The following is a 20,249-nucleotide window of genomic DNA, read 5'->3' as shown; positions in this document are numbered from 1 at the left end:
CACAAAGTTGCCAATGGAGACATAATAGCTTCTGTCCTGTAGGTAGGATCTAAACCAGTCTAGTAGTACTAAAACTGAGATTTTGCTGGAGTCAGTGTTCACACGAATGTCATTAAGGACCTTCATTTGGGCTTGAGTGGTTTGGGGAGTTGGGGGCTGGGAGTGAGGGTGGGGGGAGAGAAGGGGGGGCTGCACCGTCGCTTTAGTGGCTCAACAAGTTGGCTAACGATCTGTCTTGCCCTGGCGACTGAAGGGCGCAGTTCAGCCAGCTGTGATGAGTTTGGAGGGCCCTTTACTGTAGCCTGTGATGAGTTTGGAGGGCCCTTTACTCTAGGCTGTGATGAGTTTGGAGGGCCCTTTACTGTAGGCTGTGATGAGTTTGGAGGGCCCTTTACTGTAGGCTGTGATGAGTTGGGAGGGCCCTTTACTGTAGGCTGTGATGAGTTTGGAGGGCCCTTTACTGTAGGCTGTGATGAGTTTGGAGGGCCCTTTACTGTGGGCTGTGATGAGTTTGGAGGGCCCTTTACTGTAGGCTGTGATGAGTTTGGAGGGCCCTTTACTGTAGGCTGTGATGAGTTTGGAGGGCCCTTTACTGTAGGCTGTGATGAGTTTGGAGGGCCCTTTACTGTGGGCTGTGATGAGTCGCAGGTCTGTGGGGAGACCTGGGGCCTCATTTATAAAGCTTTGCGTACCTACACACCTTTGCAAAGCAAGAACATTTCCGTCACCAACATTCGGATTTATAAAACGGTGCACACGCCAGTGGAATTTGCAAGTTCCACGCCTGCTTCCAATCAACTCTGTTGCACACGTGAACGAGCATCTTGTCCCACCCTTTTTGACGCCCATAGTTGCCTATAATAATAATAATATGTTTTTATTTCTATAGCACTTTTCCTGCAAACGTTGCATATAAATGGTCAGTCAAACGCCCGACAGAACGCAGAAAAAAAATACTTTTCACCCAATCAGTCAATTTCCGCGCAACAAACGTTCTCGCCAGACCATATATAACATGTTCCAGACTGCATCGACAACGGAATCAGTTTAAACGTGATTCGTCCTACTGTTTACCTTATTATTTATGATAATGTCATAGCATCCAAGTATTGGTATAATATGTAGCCTATAATAATTACAGATCCAATTAAATATGATTCCCGATTAAACTACAACATTTGAGAGGTTGTTTTTGCAAAAACAGATACCTCGCTTTGTAGTTATTATACTAAATCATTTATCTTTTAGATTAGATTAGATTCAACCTTATTGTCATTGAGAAGTACTAAGACAAGGAAACGCAGATGCATTTCATGATCGTCGCCCCAGACCGAGGGCGATTGATGGTTATTTTGTCTTTCTGTCATTTTCAAATAATCGTACAACAGTTGTCTCCTTCTCAACAAGCTGCTTGCTGATGGTCTTGTAGCCCATTCCAGCCTTGTGCAGGTCTACAATATTGTCCCTGACGTCCTTTTTGGTCTTGCCCATGATGGAGAGGTTAGAATCTGATTGATTGATTCTGTGACTTGCGTACGTACATGCGTATGTACATTTTCCCGCAAATTTGGGATTTATAAAAAAGGAACTTGGCGTGAAACTGTGCGCACCTCTAAGCACACTGGCACCCATGCGTACGCATAGAAACTGGAGAAATGAGCAACTGCGACTCTGCTGGCAGAAGGATGAAAGAGGAGAAACGCTTTGAAATGGATACCATTTCCACCGACATAAGAAATATTGCCTCTCACGTATTATGAAGGAGTGCACACAAAGGATACGTGCACACTGCACATATCTTATTCGTCCTTGTCCTATACGCATCACACTATATACATATATCTTTACTGTACATATCATATTGATATTCATGCAAATATATTTACTTTTTACATAAATATTCATTGCACGTAGCGCGAGGTTGACCACCGTCCGCATTGACTTCACAGTAATGTACGTCTTCATAAGGGTAACGTTCCCGATAAGTCCAATGATTGCAATATCCATACAGTGAAGAACATGAACAGGCCCACTGTAGACAATTGACTATCATCCCCAAGTAGGCCTACACCCCATCCCTATGTATACGGACTACGAAAACTTTAAGCGCACAGATTACTGAACTATTATTACTAGTTGCATCACTAGTGTATCCTGTCTTAGCTGTAATATTGTCACCTTTATCTTGTATAATGCCTATTGCCTTATGTCTTGTGCTGCCATGTCAGGAACCGAAGCCTACGAATTTTACTCTCTTAATGTAACGTAACAATAAACTTGAAACATGCTTGGCTTTTCTACAATGCAGGTTAGATGACGAACTGCATTTCCTTGTGACAACCTTGGTACTTGACTCAATGACAATAAGATTGAATCTAATCTAAAAGAAAAAACATGATTTAACATAATAAATACAAAGGGAGATATGTTGTACAGTTTAATCGGGAATCATATTTAATTGAATCTGTAATTATTAAACAATACTTGAATGTTATGAAATGTATTATCATAAATAATAAGGTGAACACGTTGTCGATACAGTCTGGATATTATACGAGAGTTTCATGTGTTCGTTAAGCGGAACTACTGCGCAGAAATTGAGTGGGTGAATTATTTTTCGCCTTCTGACAGGCATTTCACTGACCAATAATAGGCAAAGCATGGGTGTTAAAAAGGGTGGGGCGAGACGCTCGTTCCCTTGCGCAACATTTAATTAGGGTTGATTGGGATAAAGGGAAGCAGGTGTGGGAAGAGTGGCCCGCAAATTCCACTTGCGTGCGCGTGCGGTGCGCCTTTTATAAATCAGAATCCAAATGTTCTTGCTTTGCGTACGACGAAACTCTCTTCTCTCGTCTATATAATATCTATGTTCCAGACTGCTTCAACAACGGAGTCAGTTTAAACGTGATTCGTCCTACTGTTCACCTTACTATTCATGATAATACATGTCATAACATCCAAGTATTGTTTAATAATTACAGATTAAGTAAGACAAGTAAGACAAGATACACTGGTGGTGCAATTAGTAATAATAGATAGCTGAGTAATAAAGTGTCTGTGCGCTTAAAATGTTCGTAGTCCGTATAGATGGGGTGTGCTTGTGGATGATAGTCAATTGTCTAGTGGGCTTGTTCATGTTCTTCAATGTATGGATATTGCGATCATTGGACTTATCGGGCCTTACCCACTGAGCACTCGGGAACAGTGAATCAGGAACAGTGCTCAACTTGTCCAGCCTCGCGCTATGTGCAATGAATATGAATATAAAAAGTTAATATATTTGCATGAATATCTATATACGAACAAAGATATATGTAGGTTACACTGTGATGGGTACAGGACAAGGGAGAATAAGAGATGTGCAGTGTGCACGTATATTCTTTGTGTGCACTCACATAATATGTGAGGTAATATTTCGATTTATGTTGGTGGAAATTGTATCCATTTCAAAGCGTTTCTCCTGTTTCATCCTTCTGCCAGCGGAGTCGCAGTTGACATTTCTCGAGTTTCTATGCGTACGCATGGATCATAGTGTGCGTAGCCTAGAGGTGCGCACAGTTTTTATAAATCCCCAAATTGCGGGAAAATTTGCTTACGCACCCTAGTGTGCGTACTCAAGCTTTATAAATGAGGCCCCTGGAGCTGTGAACTACTGTGAATAGGGATGTCCCGATCCCATTTTTTCACTACCGATACCGATACCTGGGCTTCAGGTATCTGCGATACCGATATCAATCCGATATTTGTATTTATTGTTTTACTCCTGAATAATAACAAATACTTCCCCAGTATATAGTCCACAACAACAGTTGGATATTAAAGACTGCCAGCCTTTATTCAAGCAACAAAAACAGTACTCTGCAGTACTCAGTGACCAACTGGTTTAAAGTTAAAACAATTTAAACTGCAGCATTAATCATTGTAGATTTCTAGTTTTTATTCTATTTATCTTCTCTTACAAATGGCAAATCAATTATAGCACCCTTTTTAAAAGTGTAGCCCGCTGAGTGAGACCGATATCGCAGCGACATGCGATATCAATATCGGATCGGGACATCCCTAACTGTGAACAATTCAGTTGACTGTGCTGAGTCTGAATAATCCTGCATTGTAGGCCTTTCAGTTGTCTCAAGAGCATCGAGAGAAGGGGGAGCAGAGGGTATGAGGTTGAAGAGTATGTTGTTTGTTAAATGGTATTTTCCCGATCTGTTTAAGTGGAGGCCCATTCTTTTGAATAGGTCGCTCTGCCTCCAGAATATGTTCCAGTGGTCAATAGATTTCAGCCCTTTAAGTTTGCACGCTCCCGAAAGCCGAGTGTTAAGGCTTAGCAGCTGAATTCGAAGTTACCTCTGGCAACAGTGGGAAGCGGTCCACAGATGAATGTTTCAATCTTAAGCTTGTCAAGTCTATTGAAATGTTCCATAAAATCACGTCTCATTTTACATGGATCGGTTGATCCCACGTGTAATATGAGCCGCTTTGTGTCTGGATATTTAGTCAGGATTTGCAATTTTTTACCTCTTACATTTCTGATCGCCGAGTCTCCAATCATCTGTGAGGTCTGTTTCATCCGCTGCATGTCACATGGAGAAGCAGAGGAAGGAGGGGATGTTCTTGAGCGGGCCAGGGAGTCACCAGGGGGGGCTGGGGAGCCACGTGATTCCCAGGCTCTTGCGGCCTCTGAAATCTTGGCTTGACGCCGCTCCGCGGGCCTGTCTTGTTCTGTGCGTTTTGCCCGGCGCCTCTGAGTCTTACCTCAGTGTTGTTCATTCATGCAAGCCCAAGGCTCGGGCATATTTGTTGCTAACGATGCTAACGAGGACTTCGGTTGGCTGCTTTTCAGTAGTTTAGACGGGGGATAATTAATCTCTCCAGTGCACTGTAAGTCAGTCAGAACCTGCATAGTCTGACAGTCCTGGTCTCTCCCCTTGTGTGGGATTGATCTATCAGGGCTGGTTCAATCCCCAGTCTAACCTAGTGGGCTATAGGACAGCCACATCCGTCTACATTACATTGACATTTTTGACACTTTCATCCAAAGCGACTTACTTGTCTTAATATGTTCGGCAATAATTTGTCAATGTAATAATTCGGCAATAATTCGGCAATAATTTGTCAATTTGGAAATTTCTTATTTCCTTGAATTTATACCATGGCTATATAGCAATTATGCTAATTAACCATTGTGTTACTCCCCCAATCCACTTGGTCATACAATTTGACCTTTTCACCCTTGTATTATGTTGGGCCAAACTCACACGTATATGACGTACAGGCATGTTTATCTTTTTTTATTTTATTACACCTTTTCTTTAACAATATATTTGAGAAACCAGAGAGACACCATCATGTTTTGCAGTATAAACTATAGGTATATATCTATTTAAAATAATATTTTTTTAGCCTTGATTGGCTACGAGTAGTTGACAGAGTGCAGCAGCGTGCACTGGGCCTGGTCTTCAAGATACGCTACACCACAAAGACACCCAAGTACCTGTCAACATACTTCCAAAAAGTGAACAACGTCCACACATACAACACCAGAGGAAGCTCCACGAACCACGTTCAACCGCGTTGCACCACAAACAAGGGGTTAAACTCGTTTGCAAACTATGCAGTAAAAATGTGGAACGCCCTTCCTATAATCTTAAAGGAGTGCAAAACACTGCCCACCTTCAAAACCACTCTCAAATTTTTTTTACAGGAGGCTGCAATCCGTAACTGGACCCTCTAAATCAAAAATCAGATTAAAAGACCCGAACTACCCACTGTACATACTTTGTGTTTTGTCCCCCGCCCCCACCTGTGGTGTATGTCCCCACCTGTCCTACCCGCTGTACATACCTTATGTTTTGTTGTATTGTTCTTCCCATGATGGATGTATGTTTATCTTGTAGATAGTAATAGTTATTTGTCTGTATTATCTTGTAGATAGTACTAGTTTTTTTTGTCTGTCTTACATGTAACGATGAATTGAGAATCAAGGACCCCAATTGAAATAAGCCAGTGGCTTTCTTGGGTTTTTATCCTGTTAGTTGACCTTGTATGTAATATGTACTTTCATGTACCTACTTCTGCAAATCTTCTAATAAAGTTTTCAATCAGTGTAACACAAAACGTAATACGGCACATGTCGTAAAGCCCAAACTGTCGTAAACACAGACGTAACACTATACACATTCTAAACGTCTACGAGTTTGTGTATTTGTTTGTGTCATCATTAGGGGTTGTCTGTCTGGGATATTCGTTGAAATATCATAGAAATAGTCTAGGCCTATAGTCTTTAGTGCACACAATGATCAAGAACGGACACCACCAAATGAACACCCCAGGGAAAGACGCAGGGACGACCCTCGGCGCTACAGCTTGCAGTCCGGAGAAGAGAAGACGAATCATCCGGGTGTGGTGCGATGGGTGGTAAGTGATTTACGATTCCCAGCAAGTTGATGTGACGATGATGCATTGTTGCAAAGATCATGCTTGGGGCAATGTATCAAATGATTCGCGTAAGGGTATCACCTAGTGCTCGATTCCTCTCCTATAAACACGGCCTAATGAAATAGTTAGAGTTCAGGTGTTCAATACAATACATCATGCAATAGGCCTATAATTAAAATACAGGCTAATGTAATAGATGATACAATATCATTTCCACATTCATCTATAATGAATGCCTAATACATTTCCAACAACGCGTCACATTCTGTACCATAAACAGAATGTTACTCTACTTGTCAGGGTAAGCAATGAGAGATGTTCTAATGGGCTGCCACATGTTATGACAACAGCCCAGTCTGTCTATAGATATTCACTTACACTTTCGAGTTCTAGCGTTAAGGCGGAGAGATGCTCAGCGACCGTAGATAACCTGCATACGAGCACGGTGTGCAAACAAGCGTGACAAATGACTCTAGTTCGCTGTGTTAAAACATAATGTTCTCACTTATTTTCTGTATAATAACCAGGTTCCATTGTACTGCATACCAAGCCCATTCTCTCTTGATGCAGAATAACTAGTATGATGAGTGGCCGGTTATTGCCATCCCCCCAAAAATCCAGACTCAAACACCTATGCTCATGTGCTGTAACACAAAGTAAGATAACTCAAGGTTGGATAAATGCCAGGCCAGCACTAACATAACACATTCCTTAGATACACTCTGCACAGTCTATGCCTCTATGGTGCTACTGTGTACCCAAACCCCTCAATATCTGACCCTCTCTAACAACAGGCACTGACAGGCCACCCCACAGCGAGGTGATCAACTTTACTCTGTGCACATCATGCCTTTATGTTGTAACCTGCTTATGAAGCATGGCGAAAAAACCACAAACAATCCTGCCATTGTCCAGCAGGCAGTTTTGTGTGGAAAAGAGGAGTGACAAAACTAGTAATGACATTGTCTTTAGAAGTGGCCTGGTTATGCAATGAGAAATGCCACAGCCTCCTGGGCCAGTGTGGGCTCAGGGCAGGAAAGAAAAAAATGCTTTGAATTTGTGTGAGTGAAGACCAGGATTATGGTGGCTTTCTCTGGGAGAATTCCAGCCATTTCGGTGCGTCCGCCTAACTGTGGTTTGATGGAATGTTGCAGAATGTTTCGGATGCCAGAATATTAAACGGTGGGGTGAGCTCCCAAAGATAGCCAGTGTCAACAGAGCTCATTTCAGTAACCCCTCTAACCCCTACGGCCCACACCTGCTATGGCCACTAGAGTTTATGCAGCCTTGCTCACCCCTCACTAAATACATTGTTTGCCATACAGTGCATCACCAGTGTTTCCTCTATATGCATTTATTCGTGGCGGGCCGCCACGAATACATTTTCTCCGCCACTAATTGATTCAGTCCACTTTATGACCGGAGAACAGAAAAAAATCAGATTGAAGCTAGTTTAGGCCGCTTTCAGACCTACATTTCGTTCCGATTTAGGATGGAGTAAGTTACAATATGTTACAATGTTGCAATTAACCTCGTCGGCGACGCGCTTGCAAAACAGTTTTGTGATTGGTCCGAATTTAGCAGGACATTTGGATTTCTGGAAATCCCTTCCCTCTCTCTTCGCCCGTCGCCTGTCCCTTTAATCCCGTAAACGTATCCTAATTGAAAATGCAACATCATCAGCGACGACCGTGGGTTCTTGCATTTACTGCTGTTCTCTGGTTCATGTTCTTATACCAGTGCTCACTATAGAGTATTTTAAATGAACATTCGTAATGTAGTCTAGTCTCTGATGTTCATGGTCAACTAAATCAGGCTATTTTGTGAAACAAATAATGTTCCCGAGCAGCCTCGCATCTAACGCTAGCTTCGAACTATTGATAGCATAAACGTTGGTAAATGTCACAAACGACACAGTATTGGCAGGGGGAAAGAAGGGGAGTCGAATTTTTATTCACAACGGATTTACATGCTGGAAAAACATGCAGCTAAAATTCAGGGAACATTTGGACAATAAGAGACACAACGGAGCTGTGGTCGCGTGGTCTAATTACAGGGCAATATGGCGTTAACATATTGAGTTTATTTATGATAGTGATTATTACCCCAGGCATTGGAGACAGACCAACCATTGATAACACGTATAACCATTGATGAAACCCCCTAGCACTCGTAGAACATCGTGATTTTTTCCTCGTGTTTTCGTAACTAATTGTTCTAAATTATGGAGCATGAATGTACCCAATCAACCGAATACCATGGTATTTTTTTTTAGGAACTGAAATTACTTTTTCTGAGTGAAATTGGCAATAAGAATAGAGTAAGCGCTTAGTATGTCCAATGTGCCCTATTCCAATAGGAGTATTTTAAGGTAATTATATGACATTTAATGGAACCATGAGTGATTGTGGAAAAAATGTGTAGCTAACTTTATATAGGGCTAATGTTACCAGGGTGTAGGTCTTTATATAGGCCTAATGTTACCAGGGTGTAGGTCTTTATAGGCCTAATGTTACCAGGGTGTAGGTCTTTCTATAGGCCTAATGTTACCAGGGTGTAGGTCTTTCTATAGGCCTAATGTTACCAGGGTGTAGGCCTTTATATAGGCCTAATGTTACCAGGGTGTAGGTCTCGTCCACTTCGAACTCCTTCTGGGTAATCTGCGCCGGTGAGAGGTTGCAGTCGGGGTCAGGCGTGTTGCGTAACTGTATCATGGCACGCAGAAAGCGGTCATGATCGAGACTGCCAGTCGGGCCAGTGTTGGACATCAGGAGGCGCTTCGCAGACTTCACTGCAACTTCCGCTCTTCCGTTTGACTGTGGGAAAGCAACAGAGGACACACGGTGTTTGACGCCCCACAAACGGAGGAAGTCCTGTGTCTGGCCTGCTGTGAACTCCGGACCACCGTCGCTCGAAAGTTCCTCCGGCACGCCAAAGGAGCCAAAGAACGCACGGAGGTGGCGAACCAGCCCAGCTGAGCCTCCCATATCAGTGCCTGCTGTGGAGCATAGGACCTCCACCCAGCCCGATAGTCGATCTCCGATAACTAGGAAGTGACGACCTCCATAGTCAAAGAAGTCAGCAAACACCGCCTCGAATGGGGTGGACGGTGGCGAGGATGGTAGGGGGGGCGTGGCTGCTTGTGACGGAGCGTTCCGGTTACAGTCCGCACATCCGTACCTGGCGGCTCGGATATCCTCTGACATCCCTGGCCAGTTGACTATGGCACGGGCCTGTTGCCCCATCGCCGAGATCCCTTGGTGGGCGGCATGGAGGTGTCGAAAGACGCTGTCGCGGAGGGATGGAGGGACCACGACGCGGTCATGATATAGCAGGACGCCGTCCTGTGCGTAAATGGACTCACAGACTGGTGATAGACTCGCCAGGGCGGGGTCGTTCATATCAACCCTGTCCCCATGTTCGATCAGGTGCAGAAGGTGGCTGAGGCATGCATCACTTGCTGTTTCACGTGCAAGGACGGTCCAAGAGACGGCTCCGAGCTCTTGTGCATCGGCGCGGATGGAAGCCATAAGTGCTGACTCCACGGCGTCAGGCACGCCCGGCAATCCCAGTGAGAGGCCGTTCGCTGAGCCTGATGGAGACGGATGTCTTGAGGTTGCGTCAGCTGCATAGTTGCTCTTTCCAGGCAGGTGCACAATGTCGAAGCGCCATGGGAGGGTACGCTGCTTGAGTCTAAACAGGCGTGAGTTCGTTATCTCATCTAGCGTACGGTTGCCAAAGATCTTCACCAGGGGCTTATGGTCTGTAACTACGACGAGGTTGTCGCTCCCCTGCGTGAAGTACCGTGCTTGCTCCAGACCCCAGGCCACGGCTAGGGCCTCTCCTTCGATGGCCGCATAGCGCTGTTCGGCCGGGGACAGGAAGCGTGAACCAGCGAGGGTGATCCTCCATCCTCCCGGGCAGCAGTCTGGTATGCCCGAGGCGCAGCTACAATGTTGTTGGAGCAGGAAGTAACCAATACCGCGCTTGGACCAGTCAGGGCGGAGGCAGGTGCGCTTCTGCATGTCGTAGATCTCCACGCCCTCACGGATAGCCCCGACAATAGCACTTTTGGACGTTTGGAAGGCTTCCTCCAGTTCGGGTGACCATGAGAATTTACAGCGTGGGCTGAGGAATGGCTTGAATGGAGCCATCGTGTCGCGCAGCTGGGCATAGTTCGACACCTGGTTGACAAGGCCGAACCAGCTCCTGACATCCGTCGTGGAGTCCGGGGTGGGGAAGTCTCGGATAGCGTCCAAGTACTTGGGGAGTGGCTCGATAGTAGTGTCCGACACCCTGAAGCCAGCGAACTCGACGTTCCTCTCCGCAAACTGGAACTTGTCCGGGTTCAACACGATGCCTGCCCGGCCGACACGAGTAAGGAAGTCGATGGTCCTCCACCAGTGCTGCTCCAGGTCGGTGTCATAGTGGATGGTGTCATCCACACAACGTTCCTTACGCTCATAGTCCGAGAGGACCGCATCGAAACGGCGGTTGTAGCCATCCCCCGACGATAGGAAACCTTGTGGCGCCCTGGTGTAACGCCAGCGGCCAAAGGGCGTGATGAATGTGGTCAGATGACGATCCGATTCACGCAGGGGCACACTGTGGTAGCCATTCCAGGCGTCCGTGACAGTCTTCCAGGTGTCCTTTGGGATACGACGTGCGAGGTGGAATGGGGACTCGGTGGCGAAAGTCTCACGTAGGCAGAACTTGTTGAGAGGTGAGAGGTCCACGGTCCTGCGGGGGGAGCCATTGTGCTTCCGAGTGACCACCATACGATGGCACCATGTCACTGGTTCGCCGTATGGCACACGTTCAATGACACCGAGGGCCTCATCCCGGAGAAGGTCATCGTGGACTCTCTGCTGCCAGTGTAGAGGCACAACGGCCGCGGTGTGGCATGCTCTCGGCGTGGCTGCGGGGTCCACATGCATTTCAATGGGTGGCCCTTCCATGCACGGCAGCGCCCGATGAGGGCAAGTGTTGAATGTGGATGAGGCGTATCTCCCGAATAGCCAATCCTTCATCCGGCTGTTGTTCTCTGGTGTGACAGGGAAAGGTAGCGCCGTAGGGCGTTCCGGAGGGACCGTACGCTGGGGACATGAGCACTGGGCGCTGTGGGGGTTACTCGGGTCGCCGCAGCCGCCGTTGGTGGACCTCGTAGCATTGACGGACAGGGGCTGGTTTGGCGTGTAAGACCCACGCTCGTCGTTGGGCCCCCCTACGATGTCACCTGATGGGAAGTCCATAGACAAGAGGCCGAGGTTGAGCAGCGACTCGTAGGATAGGTACATGGCCCGGACTGAGCTGCTCACGTACACCATGGAGCGGCAGGACGCCACTCCACCGCTGCTGGAGGCTGTCGAGAGTCTAGCGAAGAATGCGCCTTCGACAGCTATGGGGGAGCGGTTGGCAGCCGACATGCTGAGATGGACGGGACGCAGGTCGTCACGTGAGAATCCGCAGGCAATGAACTCCTCTAGGGACCAAAGGTCCGACTGTGCACCAGTGTCCGCGATGGCGGATACCCTCGCCCCGTTGACCGAGCCACGGTCGCCGGTGCCTGCACTCGGTCCGACAGGCATGTCAACCGAGATAGTGATCAGCGCTCGGGGATGGTCTCTCAGCCTGGCCCGTCTCCATTCGCCCTTGGAGAAAATGTGGTGCTCAAGTCTGATGGGCGTGGGGGCGTGGCGTTGGTGGTGACTCCCACGACGTTGGCCAGGGCGGGCATCAGACTGAACCGACGAGATCTGGGAGATCGGTTCTGACTCCACGGCGGCCTGTTGACTGCTGGCAGATGGCTGCGGTCGCCCATTGCGTCGGCGGGCCCTATAACAGTCGATACAAAGCTGGTGGGGCTTGGTATTCCATCCGCGGGATCCCTCTGTGAAGACATTAAAGGTTCTCTTACACTCTGGGCACGGGGCTCGTTTAGCCACGTCCGCTGGGCCTGGGGTCGGGGTGGGGCTCGCCTGTGGACTCTTTGTCAAGCGCTGGAGTGACGACATGGCCGAAAGGGCGGATGACGGGAAAGCGTTGCGGGCCATCTCTTTATTTTCGACGAGTGCAACCACGTCATTCACTGGCATTTTAAGGATGTCTGGCGTCCCTAGTACCTCTCTGCGAATGTCCGAATCAGAGATGCCATTGACTAGAACGTCGCGGATGATGTGGTCGGTATAGTCCACATCCTCGCCACACCCACATACTGTAACATAGGCGCATGTCTCCGCTTTCCCCCGTACTCTGGCAGTGAAGGCGCGGAATGTCTCATCACGCTCCTGGCGTAGCTGGAGCAGCTCGGTGCGCAGGACACATGTGGCGACTGGGATGACTGCTAGTGAACGTAAGGCGGCAATTAGGTGTGGCAAAGGTTCGGAAGCGGCGTTGGGGTTGACTTTCAACAGGCTGTCACCAAGTTCAGGCCCAGCGCACTGAAACAACTGGAAAGGGGCCTCGGCGGCTCCTATGCCTGAGCCAGTGCAGAAGACGTCCCAACGACGGATGAACACGTTCCATTCCTCAATCGATACGCCTACGTCGACTTTAGGCCGATCCAGTTTCGGGCCTCGGGGGGTCGGCGCGGCTGTGACAGGCGATGTGCGTTGATGGGCAAATCCATGATTAGTCAACAGGGCAATGGCGAGTGCTTCGGACACGTTTTCAGTTCCGAAAGCGCAGCCAGGGACAGAGCATGCAACGACGACCATGGCTTCCTGGAAGAATTCCTGGCGTTTTCATGAAGAAATACGCTCCTCAATGTCAATGAAGTGTTTAATGACAAAGATGAAAACGCCCTGCAAATATACAAACAATAGAAGCATGAATTGAGATAAAGTATAAGCAGGGTAAATGTAAATATATAACTTAACCAGAAACATTAGAATAACCAACTTACAGGAATTAGGTGGACAGCTCGATAGACGGCCACCGTAACATGAACGTCTGACTGACACTAAACAAATAAACATGGCCGACTCCTGACTGAGCCGGACAGCATAGCAAACGAGATACTGCCACCTAGTGGACAGGCGGTATACCCTTCAGTCTGAACCACGATGGATGCGATACCGTGTTGTCTCGTGTTAATAGTCCTCTTGTTTGGGACTAGGATTCAAGAAAATTACGGTAAGGAAACAACATTGTGTTCGGGAAATTGTCTCTTTCTGTCACTGTGTTCTGATCAGGAAGTTTGATCTCGGGGGCTTGTGTTGTGTGTCTTTGTTGAGTCCGAGCCAGTCTGCAGACTGATCGGGTAAAGATGGCGCAGGGCAGACAGGCAGACATGGCGCTGGCAGGGCTCACTGTGGAGGGGATGTCTCCGCGGAGAGGAAGAGTCAAACAACAGAAAAGCTACAGAAAACAGCTAAAGTCACATGTACATACCGGGGCTCCGGGGCTGAACCCAGGATCGTAGCGGTGTCCACTCTGGACGAGTCATCTGCAGCGTGCTGTGAACAGTAAACACTAGGGGTGGGCATCGATGATCGATGATCGATTAATTGATCGAGAAGGTCTTGGTCGATCACAAAATATTTTGCTCGATAATCGTTTTATTTTTTATTTTTTTATTTTTTTAAATAATAATAATAATAATAATAATGGAAATTAGTTTGTCCACGTTATGTGTGAGAAATGAACTTTGCATTGCCTTCGCATTGAATTTCGCAACGCAGTACGGCATGACGGAAGTTCCCGTACGTTAGTGTAACCTGACCTCCGGTCAGCGCCATGGCACAGCTCCTCGGGGAGCAATACGCAGCAGGCGCTGCTGCTGACAAGTTTGCACCTTTCTGAGGGAGCCTTCTGCGGGCCTGAACTGCGACCCAACTAGGGATGGACGGTTTTTCGGTTATACCGAAAACCGGGGTTTATAAAAATAGAAACGGTTTTTTATCAAAACCGTCTGAAACCGGATTTTTTTTTTTTTTTTTTAATGAAAAAAAAAACCTTATTGATTAATCGATAATTGATCGTTAATTCGTTACGATGATCGAACAAAAAATGTTGATCGTTTGCCCACCCCTAGTAAACACTGACTGGGAGAAGTGTTCCTCGGCGCAGATACAAAGTCACCCTCCCGCACAGATGTGATGTGTTATACATGTTTACACGGATCATTCATGCATCTGTCTGGACCATGACCGAGAGAGAGCAGCGAGAGGCTGGGGGTGAACTTTCATGCATACTCGCAACAGCTCGATGTGTTGCAATTATCTCCATGGCTTCTCTATGTTTCGTTCCATCTTTCATGATATATGTGATGGATCACTCCTGGGCAGGTCATGATGGAGCACACACCTGCCAGCCAGCAGCTCGCTATCCAGGCTACATACATGCATGGCGGGCAGGTTCCTCAGACCCCTGGTTAGGGCATGCCAGCAGTATAGTCTCAGACCCCCTGGTTAGTGCATGCCAGCAGTGTAGTCAGTCTATAGCTGCGGTGTGACACGGTAGTCCGTGTCCGTTATCTCATATTATACAACAGTTAGTTCCGACCAAGTAATTTGATTGGACAAGAGGCATTCCATGAGTTACGATATATAGTATAACAGCACTGGGACTTTTAACTATACGTATCACTCCGCCGCACAGGTGTTCTAAATGACCGTTAATTAGACTACATTGTAGAGCGGACCTGCGCCATCGTACTGCTGTTCTAACCTCCGGACATTTGTAGTGTGAGTTCAAGAGGCGCGTCTGATTCAATTGCTTGTGCTAGAATAGACTGTGTACTACTGGATACCTCACCGTATTCATTGTTAGAGAGTTGACTTATGTTGATATTTGACTATAATGTGCACACTAGAAAACGATGGAGCAGCGTGCTGTCTGATGTCAACTGGTCTGACTCTGAATCACATTCACACATGCCACCAAAGCGACTGTCAACCGAGTCATATTTCACTGGTTGCACAATACATGGAAATGTACAAATACTGATGTACACGATACAAAGTAGCTAGCCACGATACAAAGTAGCTAGTTTGTGTTCAGATTACTAGGCAACAGTCCAGTTGAACAGTCCCGTTGTGGAACTATTTCTTCTTGACGGAGACAAAATAAATGATTGAATAAACAAACAAATCATAATCTGTTGTCACTTATTACTGTTAACTAATAAATTGCGCTGTAGAACTGTTGTATAAAAGCAATATCACACTCGAGGTCGTGTGTTATAATGAATATCAGCACGGCTGTGATTGTCTTCGGTACTCGGCCTGGCGGCCTCGTACCTATGACCGAATCACAGCCGTGCTGATATTCAGTATAACACACTCCCTCTCGTGTGATATTGCTTAACTGTTTACGAATGCTTCATGAACACGAGGAAGGCTCGCAGACAGCAGCTCACTGGCTCTCATATATATATATATATATATATATAGCAGGCACGTGCCGTGAGCTTTTAGATTGGGTAAGCATAAGATATAGAAATACACGTAATTACACATACACGCTATCAGTGAACGCAGTTTCAAGGAAATGCAATTTTGATGCCCTAGAACCCGCTAATAAACTGTAGTGTCACGTTGTGATCAGATTACCAACAACAACAAAAACAGTTGCCAGTTTCGACTATATCAGGGGTGCTCATTGTTCAAAGATCTTTTCAAGTAGCCAACCTACTGAAATCTACAAGTCCAGTTTCAACATCGCACACGCACACACGCACAACACAGACACACACCGTTTCCATCCTCCATAGTAAACACAACACACTTTCTTTTCACACTTTGTCACACAGGCACTTGACATCACATCACAGACCCTCCCTCTCAAAGTACTCAAACCATATAAACAAGCACAGATCGCCACCAGCCTCGCGAATCATATACATCATATAAACCGCTCATACCAGGCTTGCTGTAGCCGCTGGCGACTCTCCCTTTCTGGGTCAGTGTGAACATCGGTGAGCGAGCGGCCGGGCGGCCTTTAGCCAGTAGTTGTGTTTTTCCAGTCCAGTCCAGTCTACGAAATCCCTTTAGGTCGCTGACAGTAATGTCCATATTCACAAAATCAAGCAAGTTATCCTTATTGATTATTATTATTTAGATCGTTTGAGCTAGCTGGCATAAGCTATTCTGCCGGGCGAGAGGTGAAATGTTAAGTGAACTTGAAAGTGATAAGAGCCAATCAGTAGCTCTTATCGGAATGAAAGACCTACTCTGATTGGCTGTAAGCATGCTTACCCTGGTCACATTAAACAGCGGGTTGAGGCATCGTAAAAAAATAAAAAAGACATTTTAAAAGGGATGGACGGTTTTTCGGTTAAACCGAAAACCGGGGTTTATAAAAATAGAAACGGTTTTTTATCAAAACCGTCTGAAACCGTTTTTTTATTTTATTTTTTTTTATTTTTTAGAAGAATAAAATAGAATAAGAATAAAACTGGAACATGTCACATGTTTGTCGTGTGTGAAAATAACAATGATACAGTCTGAATCTGCCGCGCAATGAGTGAGAGGTTTGGTCAGTTGTGAAGAATAACTGAGGATTAATATCTAATTGGGATTATATTTAAGGGTAACGAATCACTCTATGGGAAAGATAGTTGCTTTCAGTTATTGGTAGATAGGAAAGGTTTTTTACAATTACTCGCTTACATTTAATAAGATCATTTTCGCTGCTCTCTGTAAAGCGCATTGGGTCACTTTTGTGAGAAATGCGCTATAGAAATAAAATGTGATTTGATTTGATATCAATCAATCAATCAAACTTTATTTATGTTCTATAGCACAAATCATGCATTGAATGTAACTCCAAGTGCAGTATTTACTAAACCACAATATAATAAAACAAGAGCTATACGGATCAAGAGTGTTTGTGCACAGCGCCACTGTGTGTGAAGGCGCTACTGAAAGTGATGACAGAACGCATGTCTCAGAAGATACGCGGTCACTTAGTGACGCAAAGGTAGTTCTGTATTTATCTCTATCTGTATTAGTACATTTATTTTGAAAGCTCTATTTTGACAGCTCTACCATGGGCACTTTTATTTTGATGGGGCATTCTTTGTTGATTGACTTACGACAGTTCAGGACGAGTCAGTCTCGCGGCATGTGGTTTTTATGAAAAGCTTTAAGTATGTTCACTGCATAATTCTAAGTCTAATATTTCAGTGATTATTGAGCAGTATTCAAATATTTAAATATATTGAGCAGCAGCTGAAACTTTGTCTAAGAACCAAGATATTGAGAAAGCAGTTCATTCAATTAAGACGCTGTTCCAAGAGATGATCTTCCGTGCAGGCGTGCACCCTGGATCAGCGGAGCTGGTGTGTTAAGTGTTCATGTGTTTTCATGTATGGTGTAGCTTACAAAAGTCTGCCTTTCCACTTATATTTGTGAAACTAAGTAGCCTAAATGTGTTGCGACTGTGCTTACGGTGTTTTAATGGTGTTCAACATGAGTGTATTGTAGCAGTAGGGCTCAATTATTTGAAATTGGCGCTCTTTAAAAAAAAAAAAAAAAAAGAATTACTTTTTATTTATTTTATTTTTTTTTTACTGTATTTTTCGGTTAACCGGAAAACCGCGGTTTTACTCTCTGACGGTTTTTCGGTTTCAATAATTGGAAACCGTCCATCCCTAATTTTCACGCATTCGAATGTACGCGAGGGAAAGCAGAGAGCGGAGTGCTTATATGCAAAGCAGAGTAGGGAGTGCTTTACTCCTACAGGTGGCGCTAATGCTTATATGGACGGCACGTCCCTGATATATAGGTAGATAGACAGATAGATAGTTCACCGTGTGTGAGCCCACCGTGACAGCCACGCAGCCAGCAGACTGAACATCGCTGGAAACAACAACACCTCCAACAAAGAGCTGCCCTTCCTCAGCAGATCAACTCCTGTTCCCCAGTCATGTCGATGGTCTTGTGTGCATTTCATGCAAATGCCGTCTCTGCCTAGTATGTGTGTGTGTTCATATTTGACACATCGTTGCGAGTCTTTTGATTTTCATTATATTACATTAGCTTTATATTTCCCCCTCTGCGTTGCAAGAGAGTGATGTTCTATGTTCTTTGTCTTGCACGTCAATGTGTGCTTAACACCATTTATTTGAATGAAGATAAAGCACACGTTCTCCTGTCGGTGTGGAAGCTCAGGATGGTTCTTTGTGTGACATTCCTTTGTGTGTGAGGCTCTGTGGAAACCAGAGGGATGTGAGGCTCTGTGGAGACCAGAGGGATGTGAGGCTCTGTAGAGACCAGAGGGATGTGTCTGTGGAGACCAGAGGGATGTGAGGCTCTGTGGAGACCAGAGGGATGTCTCTGTGGAGACCAGAGGGATGTGAGGCTCTGTGGAGACCAGAGGGATGTGTCTGTGGAGACCAGAGGGATGTGAGGCTCTGTGGAGACCAGAGGGATGTCTCTGTGGAGACCAGAGGGATGTGAGGCTCTGTGGAGACCAGAGGGATGTCTCTGTAGAGCAGTGGTTCCCAAACTTTTTCAATCAGGCCCCCCTTGGGTAATTGGAAATATTTTCGAGCCCCCCCTAACCCGGTTCCCACCTAGATTGATATAATTAATTGTATAAAGTTGTAAAAACATTACATTTTCTCTTCTAATAATAACAAGACACATACAGTATATCCAACTATAGTTTTATATTTTATTATGGTTTGAAAAGGAACATAAGTGCTTGGCAAATGATCCTGTGCCACTGAAATATTCAACATATCAACATTAACTAATTTCTACTGCATCACTATTCTTACTCCTCACATTTCTATCACAATTACGATCAATGACTTGTGTGTGCTTGCTTTGCCTTGCAAATCTTCTCAAAGCGGGGTTGTTGTTTTGAGACTGCCACTCTCAGTTCATTCTCAATGTTCAACTTCGACCTGTATTTGCTTTTGATAGCAGCAACAGCAGAAAAGCCTATCTCACACAGGTACGATGTTGCAAAAGGCAGCAGTATTCCCACAGCTTTCTGTCCAATGAGAGGGTAGTCCTTCTCCACTCCAATCCAAAACCCAGCCAAAGTCGTGGATGTGAACTGCAGCCTCATGGTTGACTCTGAAGTCATGTCGATGTACTGTTCCTCTTCCGCAGTGCTGAACATGGCAGGTGGTGGTGCAACAAATGGATCTCTAATCCAGTCGTATTTGGCACTGTCATCCACAGAGAAGTATTTCTGGAAGCTTTGTTTCAGGGCTGAGATGTGCTCTCTCATACATGGAACCACTGTGCTCTGCAGCTCATTGGTCTCGATGAATGCCTTCAGATTCCCAAATGAGTCGATGTCCCCCTGTTCAAGTCTCCTGCCCCACATGTCCAGTTTCCGTGTGAAAGATTGTATCCTGTCTGCCAGATGTGGAAGGTGTGTGTTGTTGCCCTGCAACTGTAGATTCAATTCATTGAGCTTCTCAAACATGTCGCTTAGGTAGGCCAATTTCATGAGGAAGTCTTCATCATTAAACTTGCTGGCAAGTTCGTTCCCTTCCTCCTCCAAGTAGATTCGGATCTCATCTTTCAGCGATAGCACCCTGGACAGCACCTTTCCGCGAGAGAGCCAACGCGACTCGCTGTGAAATAGCACGGCTGTGTGCTCGGAGCCCATCTCCTCGCACAAAGCGGAAAAAATGCGAGCTTTCAGTGGTCTTGTTTTTATGTAATTGACGGTGGTGATAACATGAGACAAAACGTCATTCAACTCTGGACTCAGCTGCTTTGACGCGAGTGCCTCCCTGTGTATTATGCAGTGAGTCCACACTGCTTTCGGTGCAACGCGCTTGATGAGCGTCTGGAGCCCTCCCCGTTTTCCTGCCATGGCCTGGGCACCGTCGGTGCATATCC

The 20,249-nt window shown here is 45.9% G+C and overlaps 1 protein-coding gene across 1 annotated transcript in view; it reads left to right on the top strand.

Moving 5' to 3' along the window:
• Positions 1-13,502: 13,502 nt before the first annotated feature.
• Positions 13,503-20,249, top strand: part of LOC308153706 (TGF-beta receptor type-1-like) — a gene marked incomplete at both ends in the record, with an annotated part of 90,297 nt that continues 83,550 nt past the window's right edge. The window contains one exon of the mRNA XM_080526899.1: positions 13,503-13,572. Within this exon, the coding sequence (XP_080383025.1) occupies positions 13,503-13,572 (70 nt within the window). The remainder of the gene's footprint in view (positions 13,573-20,249) is intronic.

Source organism: Nansenia antarctica, assembly GCF_963989245.1.
Source record: "Nansenia antarctica genome assembly, chromosome: 1".
In the NCBI taxonomy this organism is placed as follows: Eukaryota; Metazoa; Chordata; class Actinopteri; order Argentiniformes; family Microstomatidae; genus Nansenia; species Nansenia antarctica.
This window is presented reverse-complemented; position numbering and strand designations above follow the sequence as displayed.